This window comes from Limanda limanda, chromosome 18, assembly GCF_963576545.1.
Source record: "Limanda limanda chromosome 18, fLimLim1.1, whole genome shotgun sequence".
NCBI classification, from domain to species: Eukaryota; Metazoa; Chordata; class Actinopteri; order Pleuronectiformes; family Pleuronectidae; genus Limanda; species Limanda limanda.
In genome coordinates, this window is record NC_083653.1 from 12,033,049 (window position 1) to 12,047,440 (window position 14,392).

General features: G+C 42.0%; 2 protein-coding genes across 2 annotated transcripts; one reads left to right on the plus strand and one right to left on the minus strand.

The window, feature by feature from the left end:
- Positions 1 to 5,493: 5,493 nt before the first annotated feature.
- mtfr2 (mitochondrial fission regulator 2) lies at positions 5,494 to 11,635 on the minus strand. The gene is made up of 8 exons (XM_061091771.1): positions 11,502 to 11,635; positions 9,735 to 9,917; positions 9,496 to 9,600; positions 9,193 to 9,317; positions 8,515 to 8,723; positions 8,147 to 8,417; positions 7,410 to 7,593; positions 5,494 to 6,006 (listed from the first exon to the last, which is right to left on the minus strand). Exons 2-8 carry the CDS (start codon positions 9,804 to 9,806, stop codon positions 5,953 to 5,955), a joined length of 1,020 nt encoding a protein of 339 aa, XP_060947754.1. The 5' UTR covers positions 9,807 to 9,917; positions 11,502 to 11,635; the 3' UTR covers positions 5,494 to 5,952.
- Positions 11,636 to 11,783: 148 nt separating this feature from the next.
- On the plus strand, positions 11,784 to 14,345 carry armc1l (armadillo repeat containing 1, like). The gene is made up of 7 exons (XM_061091620.1): positions 11,784 to 11,833; positions 12,141 to 12,313; positions 12,668 to 12,759; positions 12,892 to 13,075; positions 13,158 to 13,274; positions 13,571 to 13,645; positions 13,760 to 14,345. The coding sequence occupies exons 2-7, from the start codon at positions 12,161 to 12,163 to the stop codon at positions 13,952 to 13,954; spliced, it is 816 nt and encodes a 271-aa protein (XP_060947603.1). The 5' UTR covers positions 11,784 to 11,833; positions 12,141 to 12,160; the 3' UTR covers positions 13,955 to 14,345.
- Positions 14,346 to 14,392: the final 47 nt, after the last annotated feature.

Here is a 14,392-nt window from a genome sequence, read left to right on the forward strand (position 1 = left end):
GCCTGTTGCATAGAATGATTCTGCTAATGCAAAATAAATAATATAATGTCACATTATTAGCGTAGACATTATGTACTTTTTGCATCATGCTCAGTTTTCATGTATTTATCTCCTGTAACTGTGTGACCATGACAAACAATAAACTGCTCACTCTTTCCCTGAGGTGACTGAAACAATTAATGGTAAAAATAAGAAAAATAAGTATAAATGTATACCATGGAGTCACAATAATGCAGTCAACTGACCCAATGAGTATACGTTTTATTTTTGGGAAATGCTGACACCTGCTGGAGGTTAAAAGAGGTTAAAGTTGAGGCTCTAAATATAAGGTCAGGACATGAAGTAGAAGTAGTAGCAGTTAAAAGATAAAAGGAAATAAATCACTACACAACACATTTCACTGTTCTATATTGGTCAATAAAGATTTGAAGTAGACACAAAAAGTACAATGTAATTTACCCTAACTTGTGTTTGAAAGATTTACAATAATATTCTGGGTTGTCTGCTATTAAACCTGTTTTAACTCTCATTTTATGTTTCTTGTTTCCATTGTTACTCTGATACCTCAGCATATCTTACTCTACAGGATGTGGGAAACAGCAGGCAACTGCGAACGTTGTGCTTCTGTACTTTATAATATATATCCTGTTATGTAAAAAGAAAGGCAGTGGTCTACAGTGGGCTTATATAGATATATATATCACAGGTTAAGCAGTGAACTTTTCGTTTCACTGATCAGAAAGATGATGAGAAGACCACATACTGGAGCTGCTCTACCCAGCCAACAGAGATGGATGATATGTAAATCTTATTTCTCACGGTCCTATCAACGTGAAAAGAAGAACAATTCTCATGCTATCGAAGAATCTTAACAAGGTATGATTTAATTCTAAGGGCTCTGGAGGAAATAAACATATGTGTGAGCTGAATTTGTAAATTTAGATTCATGTATTGTTAGCATACAGGGAACACGTGGCTGGAAATGTGTTAAAAAGTTGACAAGGGTTATGGGGGAACAGAGGTACCTTTTTGTATTTTGTTGGGTTTTAGTTTATGAAGGGTAATTAAAGAAAATCTTTGTAAACGAAAAAACAAATATGGTCTCGAAACACAAATAAAAAAAAATTGTCAGAAATAAACCTGGCAAAGCAAAGGGTTTCATGCAATTAGTGAAATAGATTTTGATTTGCTCAACATTACTGCGCGTGTACTGGTATAGTATATAGTATAACGGATGAATGGTCTGACGCGTATGTGACGTAGGCTACTGTATACGGTCGGAAGAAGAAAAAGACAATGGCGACGTGCGCTGTAGTAAGTCGATCTTTTCAGAGCTAAAATGTACAAACATGTACAGGTATTTAAAATATCTGCATGACACAACGTATGCGTACGTTGTATAAATACTTGAATTTGGAAGTGGTTGACTTGCTTTGACTGTGCTCGTTTGTTTGTTTAGCATTGTTAGCATGTAGCAACAGTGCGGCCTAAGCCCTCGGAAAAAAAAGAGGTAGCTGATTATTATAAGCAGTAGGCCTATATAGACCAGTAATATATACTATGGGCTGCATCATGTCGGTTCATGTCGGGTCAATAACTCCGTACAGTCCCGTTAGCATTGCTATTACTGCTGCTATCATGCCTGTGGGCTAGCGGAGCTAAGCTAACCAGCCAGGTACAGAGACACCGATACCTGCTCATCCCTGCTAACTAGGGTTGCAAAGGGGCGGAAAGTTTCCGGTAAATTTACGATAAATTTCCGGAACCTTTCCATGGGAAGTTAAGCTCGGGAATTTTGAAAAAAAAAAACTAAAATACGCAAATTAAACGCTGAGCAATAAAAACATCATTCAAAACTCTATTTTAAAGATGTATGGAATGCAGCACACGCTACACGTTGAGTTTCAACCATCCACTGAGCATTCTTCCATCACATGCACAGATAACTCCCAGCATCCTGCACTCTACAGCAGGGCTATTGAGGCCTGCTGTAGTATGCAGGACGAGTCAGGTAAGTTTCCATGATATTACTGGGGAAAATATATCAGCATGCTGATTGAGGATTGTTCATCTGTTCATCTAGCCTATTTCCATTAATTTATCCATCAATTGTAAAATATTTTTACAGACTATTCCAATTGTTTGGCTAACTATTTATATCTCTGGCATTGCATTAGTGTTTTTTTACAATCTTTTTTCTCATCTTATTCTACAGAACAATGCCACGTGCACTATCTCATGTGTGGAGACATTTCAGCCCATCCAATGTAGAAGGAAAGGCTGTGTACATTTGCAAATACTGTGCAAAGACCTATGTTAAGAATGACACAACGATGCAGAAGCATATAGTCAAGTGCCCAAAGTTTCCTCAGGGCTCAAATCAGCCTATGACAAAACAAAGTGTTTATATTTATGTCTGTATATGACAAGGTAAATACAGTTGGTATAAATTACCCACAACATTTCCAGTTTATTCCCGTTAATTCCCATGGAAAGTTTCCAACTTTGAATATTCCTGGAATTTTGCAACCCTACTACTAACAAATAAATACAATACTAAATTTGACTTACCACAGAAACGGGAGCGCAGACGTCTTTAGCTTCTCTGTCAGGAGAACAAGCAGAACTTCAAAACGTATTATTCATCCTAATCCTCTAATCATTCGATATGTGAGTGAAACCTCTCCACAGACTTGGGTCGTGTTCACTGACGGGGGATAGCCTGTTAGCCTGTTAGCTCAGGTGAAGCAGAGCAGGCAACAGGCTTAGGCGCTGGAGTCGCGTTTCGCATTATTCAAGTCGAGTTGCTAGGCAGATTTGGCTTTGAACATCTGAAAGTGCCCAATATCCCAATGTTAACTTTGGCCTGTGTGGTTCACGCTCATTGGTGTTTCCATGGCAACAGATCTTAAGCTTGCGCCGTCCAGAGACGGACGGCAAGTGAGAAGCATTTCACAGAGCAAGCACACAGACAGAAACACACACGAATCAAATTACTCGAAAACAAGACTATAATGCTTGTGAGTCAAGTTTATTCACACACACATTCACGCTACTTTGCATATAAAATAAAAAATAAAATGTTTTGCCACAAAGTACATATGTAATTAGCTTTCTGCACAACAGCGCCATCTGATGGGGCAGTGCCCCACCTGCCCCTAATGTAGAAACGCCACTCGGGCCATTTGATGATATATTTCATTTCTGGTTAATTTGAAAGGATTTGCCGATCTCGATCGAGTGTGTGGACAATGCAGATGGATGTCCTGGCGGCGTCATTTATGACAATCAAACATTTCCCATTTCTTCGGATCAGGTGATGAACAAATCGCAGTTTAAGGTCACGTACATAAGAAACAAAAAATCGGAGTTCATGCAATGAATGCATTTTTATGTACAAAAGTTAGAATTGTTGCTTCTCTCGTTGCTTGGCCAGGATGCTGCACATGAGACGGCCAGTGGTGATGGACAAGGCCCTGCCAGGTTAATGTAACTTATTTTTTAGGTGCACAACTCTTTGCATATGCAACATGGGAACTTTCTAATTTGTTATTTTACTTTTTCTGTAGTTCTGTCAGAGTTTTCCACTTAGACGCAGATGAGGATTACATTGTGCCATTGGAGGATCCTCCTGAGATCAGCATTTATTCAGACACCAGGTATATAAGAAATCAAATTCTATTGAACATATTTACAATTGTTTAGCATCAGTAAAAATGTCCATTTGTTGGTTGATGATGAATTTAATTTAGATATTTACACATCTTTACAAATTTGACTGTTTATGTATGGTGATTCTAGTTCCTAATTATCTAAGACTAGGTACTGTATAACTGCTGAACATGGTTATTCTATACAATTAAGACACAATGGTATTACGTCACTATAAACTTTTTTGTTCCAGTTTCCACAGTTGTCTTGAGGACGAGGTCGATGAGGACGAATAACTATGGAACAAACAGACATCAACGTTGTGTATTTGAATGCACACTAGCATAAAAGTTATTATTGAAGCCATTACTTATCAACATTTAACAATATTTGATGTTTAGTACGGATGATATAACAGGTCTAAAAATCAAGCTGTAAAACAAAACCTAATACATACTAACGGACACATAACTGTGACCAGAAACCTTTATACCCCTACATCATGTCTTAACATGCTTTTGGTCACTTGGTGGCTCATTAAAAAAAAATTTAAACATTTTGGTCCGTTTGTTTAATTTTCAATATGTATTTTGTTGTTATGTCCTGAGTAGTTTATGGTTAAATTTATAATCTGAAAACATATTTTTCTAGGAGCCGTCCCTGTTTTGGACGAGAAACATTTGTTTAATTTTAGGCGTACAACAGCGTTTGTCACTGTTTTTTATGTCTGTACATATTCTCAATTCACAGCTGTTGAATCCTGCCTCCTCCATGTGAGTGGATGGGTCATGGACCAAACCAAAAAGTCAAATTACACTTCATATAGGAATTTTCTCCAATATGGTTTGTGTCTGTGTCTATGTCATGTACAAGTCCTGAGTCTGGAAAAATCCCAGATTCATGAAGGAGGCCTGGATTTGTTAGAAAATTTATTACATAGCTGAACACACAGACATTCATGTACCAAAACTGGAACAACAGAATCTTATGCAAGTCAAGGCTGTTAATATATATGGTGGGTTGGGGCCCCCTGCGAGAGAACACTGGTGCCCCAGAGAAGAATAATCTTCATTATGATATATATTATGACAATATTTTGTAATCATTATTTAAGCTAAATTTATTCAAACATCAACATCATCTGTAAGTTACAAACTTACATGATAATTAATCCATGTTATGATTCCTTCTGGTTTCTGCTCCTGTGTGATTTCTCGGCAGAGACAGGCTTGTGTACTCTAGCAACAGCGTCTGATAATAATTCAAATAGATTTACTCTTCCTCGTATTATCGTGCCTGGACAACACCAACTCACACATGCACAACGGCCCTGAACGCAACAATGTTAAAATACGTTGTCATGTGCACAATGTTCTGCAGCAGTTTGAGCATCAATTCAAACAATACAATTATAAGATTTACAGGGATTTGGACACACATCAGGAAGCACAACAAAAAAACATAGTGCACTTGAACATTTTTACAAAACAAAAATACCTGAAACTGCAGTTGCATAGAGTTAAGCTACATGAAGCTTAAAACACAATGTTGTTTATTTCACAGGGTTGAGATTAAGCCTCATAAAGCGATTTGAGATTCTAGAGGGCAGATAGCTACAAGCTACAGTGTATAACTGTTTAAAGGAGACATGTTATCCTTTCCATAGTGTGTAGGTTTTTTTGTGCACGTAAACGGCCTGTGCCCCCGAACAAAGACAGGTCAAGCATAGTCGTTTCCTACACACAATGGAAACTGTTAACCAATCACAACAGAGTGGGCCATCAGGCCAATCGGAGCAGCCTGGGCTTACTGGGGGGGGGGGGGTTCTAAAAGAGACAGGAGTTAAAAGCAAGCGTTTCAGACAGAGGCTGAAAAGAGGAGCAGCAGCGATGGACAGTATGAGGAAAGTAATGTGTTTTCTGAGCATTCCAGCATGTGAACCTTTTCAAGTAACAACTCTATTTGGGAGCAAAATATGTCTCCTTTAAATACATTATCTCCTTTAAAAAGAAGCTCTGCACACAAACATACCAGTATAAAAAAACACTGGAAACATATGAATGGAATTCACAGATAAGACAAAACAACACTGTTACTCTTGCTTACAGCATTAACCTTAACAAAGTCATACATTCAAACCTCCCAACAAGGAAAAACAAGCCAGCATCAAGCGTTTGGTCCATTGTGAGACAAATACTGTCCCAAGACGGAGAAAAAATAACACACGAAAAAAATCGGAGGCAGCTGTGATTGGCTGATGGGCTGTCTTACGTTTGACCTTTCGGGTTCAGAGGGGATCATTTAATGGGACATCAGGTGGCGTCGTCCCTGACTGCGTCTGGCGTGTTGAGGGACCTGGAACAGAAGTGTCAGGTTAGCAGCCGTTTAAACTCACACGCCCGATGTTTGCCACAACATTTAAAAAGTCCCCTGTGATGAAGAACCTATATGGACCATAAACTGTAAATAAAGATGAACGACACTTGTCCCATATGTCCAAACTAGGGATGGGCATTCGATTAAATTGTCTTAATCGATCGTCAGGAGAGTTAATGACGAATTTTCGATTAATCATTTTATGTTAAAATTCACTATTTATAGACTGGATAATTTGGCTTAATTTCTGGATGTTTGGACTAGGGATGGGCATAATCAATCGACGATCGATTAATTGATCATTAAGAATTTCGTCGATGACATTATTTTGTCAATCGACGAAATTCTGTTGCGTTCACTGCCAACACTGCGAAGCTGTACGTCTCCATGAGCGCATGAGGAGTCCACTGCTCTTCTTCAAGTAGGAGGTTGGAATATCCGAGTTGCCTGAACGCAGCACATGACGATGTTAGCAGCTGTAGGAAGCAGCCCGGAGCTATACTCTACAAGCCCCGCTGAAAGAGCAGCAGCTAGCCGCTGAGAGCTAGCTGGATTTTGCGGTTCTCGACCTCTCAGTCCGGTGGTTGTCACGTCCTCAATCCCGGAACCCCTCAACCAGACCCAGCTTTGTCCGGGTCCGAAGGGGCTAGCTTTGAAGCTAGCCTCCGCTAGCTCCGGGGGCTAGCTGCGGAGCTCGGCCTCATGTCCACACGCGGACCCTCAGTCTACGGGGAAGGGAACCCGGAGAGACCCGGGTCTGGGTGAGGGGTCCTGGGATTGAGGACGTAACAACTGCCGGACTGAGATGTCGAGAACCGTCAAATCCATCTAGCTCTCAGCGGCTAGCTGCTGGTCTTTCAGCGGGGATTGTAGAGTATAACTCCGGGCTGCTTCCTACAGCTGCTTACATCGTCATGTGCTGCGTTCAGGCAACTCGGATATTCCAACCTCCTACTTGAAGAAGAGCAGTGGACTCCTCATGCGCTCATGGAGACGTATAGCTTCGCAGTGTTGGCAGTGAACGCAACAGAATTTCGTCGATGACAAAATAATGTCATCGACTAAATTCTTAATGATCAATTAATCGATCGTCGATTGATTATGCCCATCCCTAGTCCAAACATCCAGAAATTAAGCAAAATTATCCGGGATATGAATGATCCTGTGCTGTTGTTTTGGATTGGAGCTAGAGTTTCTGTGATCGGGGATGGAGCCAAACTAATGACTGTGCCGATACACATTCTCGGCAAATTACAAGCCAGTCTCAGCTGTCAATCCTGATGTGTCACTTCCACTTTAGCATCAATCAAACATTAGTGTTTAATAACTATCTAAAATGACATAAACCTGATACAAACAAAGGTGTGTCTGTGGACGAATACCTTAGGTGAGTCCGGGCTGCCGAAAGGTGAGAGTTCCAGGGAATTCTCTTTGTCGGACGAGTTGTTATGGCGATACTGGGCGAACTTTCTCTTTAGCGCTTCTGCGATAAGAGCTGCTGGGTCATTGAGCAGTGCCCCCCCTCCCTTACTGCGTCTCCTCCTGACTGGTGTGCCCCCTGGTGACCTGGAGGGAAATGAAGAAAAAAGACAAATTATAGTTACAGTCACCAAATTAAATTATAAAAAGAAGATACTTTGCAATTCAATGCCTAATGCGCAATCTGATAAAACTGTATATATTTTGCTCTGTGAATGTATATATATATATATATATATATATTTATTTCTATATATACTTGTTTATATTTTAGGTTTAATTCTTTATTATTTTTATTGATGCTTATTTTTGTTAAGGTCCTCTTTGCTGCTGCAACAAAGCAAATTTCCCCTATTGTGGGACCAGTAAAGGAACCTCTTGTTTTATCTTATCTCTATGGATGTTTCTGATACATCATGTTAACAAGAGCATGAGTTCACTGTGACCTCGACCTTTGACCACCAAAATTGATTTATCTTTGAGTCCAATTGAAGATTTTTTCACAAAATTGAAGAAATTCCCTCATGGCATTCTTGAGATCTTATGTTCACTAGATTGGGACGGATGGAGGGAAAACCCGCAACACAAAATAAAATAACACAATAAAATCAATGACATGCCTACATATTCTGTTGCTTACCTTTCCACCGTGCGCAATGTCACTTGGCTTATGTCCTTGAGAACATCCAGCATGGAGGGGAGCCCTTTAACTTCCACCCCCCTGCCAGGGGCTTTCTCGTTATTCCTTCGTTGGCGGATCAGGTCTACCATAGAGAGGGTCTCAGTGGAGGTGCCAGGGCAGGGAGGGGGAGGAGGAGGTGGTGGAGGAGCAGCAGTGCGAGGTGTGGAGGTGAGAGTCGGCTGAGCACACATCTGAGGTGTACCCGGGGCGTTCCGGCACTCGGTCAGACCTAAAACATGTTGAAAGGTTGAAAACAACATTGCACATGCTTGACCTACTGAGAATAATCGTGATGAGTTGAGGTCCAAGGATCAAAGACTGAGCACCTGAGGCTGGAGCGGCGGTAACGATCATGGCTATCTGAGCTCGTAGCTGAAGCAGCTCGCTCTCCAGTGCCGTGATCTTCTTCAGGGCCACTGGATCAGCGCTCTGTCTCACAGCTCGGCCTCCTCTCTGGGTTTGCCTTGTGGCCGGTCCCGGGTGTCTCACCATATCTTGATTTACAGTGCTTCGCTGCTTCGGAGGTAGATGGTTCCTGCACATGGACATTTCACCGCTTTACACTTGCTGAGCAGATTCAGAAAATACAGTTTTTCCCTGAAGTACACAGACACTCATTAATTAATCATGCAGGAGAAAAAAAGAGTCTGCATACCAATCTAAATGAATCATAAATAGACACAGAAGCTAGTATTTGCAGCATATTAAAGACATGCTGCATCTTAAAAGTATTTTTTGATCTGTAATCTAAATCATATGATTGTTCTTTAATGAAACACTTAATTGCTGGTTTTAATATAATATTTTATACCAAATCTTGAAAAACAATATGTACATTTATGAGTTGAAGATGGCTCAAAACGCCACCGAGTGTTTAAAACCTTCTTAGAACTTGCAGGGCCAATGCTAACACAGAAACCCCTTTTTCTCCTTATTAATGTAACATGTGATTGAGGAGCAGGAGCGTGAAGGGAAAAACTGTCCATGTTTTTTTATGTGTTTACCTGGTCTTGGCACAACTTTCCCCTTCATCCTCAAACACCCACATGACGTCAGCGAATGAAGGGATGGCAGGCGTTTCCAAGGGGACGTCAACATATCCATTGGGGTTATAGCCGAGCAAAGGGACCTGAGGCAAAACATGGACATTGCACACTAAGATGCTGACAGCTCCAAACAATTGTAGATATTCACACAAGTTATGAACCAGGCACATAGCTCGACAGCTGCTTAGTAGAAAAGTAGTTAATTTTATTTTATAGTTTTATTGGTTTAATACATCACCCAGTTAGAAAGTTGTACAGTACCTGAAAGTGAACACGTGGTGTTGGTGTCAGCGGGAGATTTGTCCCAATCATCCGCACAATGCTGCGATACTGACCGCACTGCTGACTGTCCCACACTGGGACCAGCTACAGACCAGATGACAAAAGACAAAACAATAAATGGATTCAAATACAAAAAAGCAACAACTTTTAGGGAGTAAATTCTACAGATTTTTTTTGGCCACATAAAAGGATCTCAGGGATGCAGTGGCAGCACTCACCATGTCTGGTTCCACGCCAAAGTACTCCAGCACGACGCGCAGCACATCCAGAATATCCTCCACTAAAGACATTGGAAGGACTTTTCCCTGCACAGGCTGACAACTGCAGAGCTCCTCTTTCTGCTGACGGACTTGGTGAGAGGCCAACACAGGGAGGATGTCACAGAGTCACATACTTGGCACCTGGAACACAAGATGCAACACAATGAACTATAGAAGAGAACAAAGGTCCTGAAAGGTGGACCTAAACTTTAACAGTAATCAAATAATCGAAATTTTTTCATGGACATCCACATTAAGACAACCTCTAAACCCAGCCTTATTCCACAATTACACTATTGCCAGAAATTCGATGTCAGCAAGACTTTGACTGATTAAGAGTGTGTGGGTTAAAATTTCCAAGGGCCACATTTGTGCCTGTGCATGATGGCTGTTTGTGGAGCCCCTTCCTCACTGACACTGCATTGGACACTGCAGTTTATAGTTTTCTTCTTCTTCTTCAGCGACTCGGTCTCTCTGCCTGCAGGAGAGAGGAGGCCCGCGGGGAGGAAGAGCAAACTACCCGACTCAGACACCGATGGTGTTGAGAGTGCGAGTGCAGGCACAGAGAGATCGTAGCTGCAGTGTGAGGGGGAGGGAGGGAGGGAGGGGGGGTGCTATGCTGTGTGTTTATTGTACACAATGTGGCAGGCACCTCTGAAACTGTGACCAGGTACCACAAGAAATCATCCTTAGATTTTCCCAGAGCTCAAGGTAACATTATCAAAGATTTTCAGTGGATATTACCTTTGTTCATTATAATCTAAAATCCCCAGATACTAGATTTACGAAAAATTTACGAAAAAAAGACAATAGCATTTTTACTTGAAATGGACTCACACCAGTGAAGGCATTAGCCCAATAACGCGTTGGTGTATTGCAATGCTTCAAACCCATTGAAATAAACCAGCTTTAGTGCCTGTACCTGAATTCTTAATTGTATTATTGTTGGACATAAGTTTTCCTCGTCCCTCCAGCTCTCTCTCTCTCGCCTTCACTAAAATATATATGTTTTTATTTCACAGTCAAATATGTGAATTTAAAAACAACGGTCACATCTGCAAGCACAGAAAACACTCATAGAGTGACAGTGTAGGGCTCGAGGTGTTTCATTCAGCTAAAAGTGATCTCACACACACAGAGAGAGACACAGAGAGAGACACAGAGAGAGACACAGAGAGAGACACAGAGACAGAGACAGAGACAGAGACAGAGACAGAGACAGAGACAGAGACAGAGACAGAGACAGAGACAGAGACAGAGACACACACACACACACACACACACACACACACACACACACACACACACACACACACACACACACACACACACACACACACACACACACACACACACACACACACACACACACACACACACACACACACACACACACACACACACACACACACACACACACACACACACACACACACACACACACACACACACACACACACACACACACACACACACACACACACACACACACACACACACACTGGATGCTGACTCGGCTGATAAAATCCCATTGGATCAGCACAATAGATGGTATACACACGCTCACACTCTCTCTTTCCCTCACACACACACACAGAAACAATAATGCCCCCCCCCTCCCTCGGTTCAACACAATGCAGGTAACACATATAGACTGTATACATCCGCAGAGGAAACACGCAGCCGCAGAACATGCGTGCTGAGCAGAACCACATGTGCACTCACCGTGAACTTGTTTCCTTATTGAAACCCGATCACTACATGGATCAAAATCTCTCTTCATACCGATCCACACACTCTCGAAGCTGCAGATAAACACGAACACGCCGAGAACAGCCTCACAGCTCACACGCTCAAGAGCCAGGACTTCTGCAAAGTCAAATAAAGCAGAAGCAGCAACGCCTTCTCTGATTGGCTGTCGATACCGAATCAGCAGGAAGAGCCAATAGGAGCGCGCAACCTTGCAGCGTCGCCAACGGTCCGTCGACCAATCACGTGTCGCGTAAACTCCAGCCCCAAATTTGTACTTTTGTCCCACGAGCGGTTCCTCGTTCTGAGTAAGTAAAACCAGTTATGTCGCTTTTATGGTGCTTTGTGACACTTATTACTTTAATATCAGTGTTAATGGTTTTATTTAAAGTAATTTATTAGTTTAAAGTCCAAACAATGCGTCAGAAATCTATTTATCCTAGCGTGGCAAAAGTACTTAGCTCCCCTTAGCTAGCCACAGCGCTAGCATTAGCAAACAGGCTAACTTCAAGCTAACTTTGACAAACGAGCTCCTTCCGGCAAAACTTCCGGGTCCCTTGGAGTTAAGTAACTTTTTGGTTCCCTGTTGATAAAGCGTCTCGCCTCCGCCCTCAGGTCCGGTTCGGTCAGCAGACATGATGGACGCTCTGTCAGTGGTGAGTCAGCTCCGGGACCTGGCCTCGGAGCCGCAGAACCGGGAGGTGATCGTCCAGGACCAGGGCTGTCTCCCCGGGCTGGTTCTCTTCCTCGACCACCAGAACCCCGACGTCCTGCTCGCTACTCTGCAGGTGAGCGAGTAGAATCTCATCAGTGTGTTTACAAACGTCCAAGGATCAGAAGGTGGTTGATAAAAGAAGAACGACTGATCTGTCATTCCTCAATTATCAAATCATCACAATCCTCCAGGGATGATAACGTATAGAATCTAACTTGCAAGTAAATACATGGCAGGCTAATATTCCCTGCTTTACTGAAACACCATACAAAAACAATGACATAAAACAAAGAGAGGAAGAATAAGAGTTGAAAAGATATTGGTGAGTTTGTAAGTTGGGGACTTTTCACTTACTTGGTCAAAACAGATTTAACTGCTAAATGTTCTTGTTAATGTATATGTTAATCAATGTTCTTTGCATTTTCAGACCCTGCGTTACTTGGCTGATTTGCCTCCCAACATCCCCACCATGAAGAATGAACTGGGTATGATGGTGAGCTTGGAGAATCTCATGGAAAGGTGAGGGGATCATGTTTTTCATACCCTCTCCGGAATATTTCATTTTACTGTACATAATTAATGTTTTATTTTAACTTTGTAATTCTACATTTGTTGTCATGTCTGACATGATCGATTATGTTTCTCATATAGGGAGGCTCTGTCTGTTGATATCACAGCCTTGGCCCAGGAGGTGTTCAACATCCTGCGTACACCTGCTAATGCTGCACCCAGGACACCAGAGAGGGAGAAGAGACAGAAATCCCAATTCTTCCTCAACTCCTCCAACAAGAAGGCCAAGTCTGTCACTTTGCACATTGAGGGACTGGACAGCACTGTGAGTAGACTGGATGACAGTCACACTGTTGCTTTTAGGTCCGGCCTAACCCGAACTAAATGCTTCTCCCTCTGTCACCCAGGACCAGCGGGGCTTGTGTGAACAGGCTCTTCTGAAGGTCAGAGGAGTGATCAGCTTCACGTTCCAGATGGCCTCCAAGAGGTGCACTGTCCGGATCCGCTCCGACCTGCCTACTGAGGTAACACACATTTACTGTTCGTGTTTACTTTGGAAACATTTCCCCTTTAAGTATTTAGTACACAAATCAGGTAGAAGAGAATGGTGCATCTTGTTTGATTGTCCTGCTGCACTACCGTCTTGTATAGTTCCCTCTTTTTTGTGCTTTTACTGTATATCTATCTGTGGAGTACTCTGAGCATAGTTAACACCGGAGTCAAATTCCTAGTATGCTCACAAATACATGGGAAAACAAGTTGATTCAGATTATTCCAATAATCCGTGAAACTAGCTTCCCTGATCCCACTTCGTTTACAGAGTCTGGCCTCAGCCATCGCTGCCACAAAGGTTCTGTCTGCCCAACAAGTGGTGAAGAATGAAGCAGGAGAAGAGGTGGGTACATATTTTTAAGTATCCGTTGGAAAATTTCTATTGTGGTGTAAAGTTCACATTCACATAACTTTTAAAACATACATTTTATCTCCTTTTTATTAATGGTTTATTCAGGTTTTGATTCCTCTGAGCTCCTCTGGAGTGAAGGTCGAGCAAAACTCGGCAATACCAGATTACCTCCCGGAGGAAGAGGAGAGCCCAGAGAAGGAAGTCGACCGAGCAATCTCCCGCACTACGGCAAAGGAAGATTCCAGCGGGAGTTGGCTCAACGCTGCTGCCGGCTTCCTCACAAAAACCTTCTACTGGTGAAAGTGAGATTGTCAGAGTTGAGCTCAAAGACTGCCCCCTGCTGCTGTGTATGTGACATGAGTGGACATAAATGGATGTGAGCACGCCACAGGACTGCATTCTGACTGTTTTCACAGTCCGAACTTTGAATTGCCATCGATCCCTGTGACTAACTTAAAATATCAACTTGCTCCAAAGCACTTCAGATTTTTAGAATCTAGAACTGCTCTGCTTTGAATTGAATGGAGGCCCTCACACTTGAACAAATGTCTCAGGACTTCAATGCTGTTTTCTATCCACTTTTGTCATTGTGTAAATATTTTCCTTATCTTTCCATGTTTACTTCAAAACTTTCCTAGTTTCTCTTTGTGTTGAAAAAAGTTTTTTTGAATTGTCTGTAGTAGTTGAAAAAGTAAATACCAAATATTACTGTGTTTTCATTTTTCTGCTGTTCTGCCT

Excerpts from the sequence above, each read along its gene's own strand:
- mtfr2 (XM_061091771.1), bottom strand. The coding sequence starts at position 9,806 with ATGTCTTTAGTGGAGGATATTCTGGATGTGCTGCGCGTCGTGCTGGAG. Across the intron at positions 9,601-9,734 it reads TTGGCGTGGAACCAGACATG|CTGGTCCCAGTGTGGGACAG; the intron begins GTGAGTGCTGCC and ends TCTGGTCTGTAG. Across the intron at positions 8,418-8,514 it reads TACCGCCGCTCCAGCCTCAG|GTCTGACCGAGTGCCGGAAC; the intron begins GTGCTCAGTCTT and ends AACATGTTTTAG.
- armc1l (XM_061091620.1), top strand. The coding sequence starts at position 12,161 with ATGATGGACGCTCTGTCAGTGGTGAGTCAGCTCCGGGACCTGGCCTCG. Across the intron at positions 12,314-12,667 it reads TCCTGCTCGCTACTCTGCAG|ACCCTGCGTTACTTGGCTGA; the intron begins GTGAGCGAGTAG and ends TTGCATTTTCAG. Across the intron at positions 13,275-13,570 it reads GCTCCGACCTGCCTACTGAG|AGTCTGGCCTCAGCCATCGC; the intron begins GTAACACACATT and ends CTTCGTTTACAG.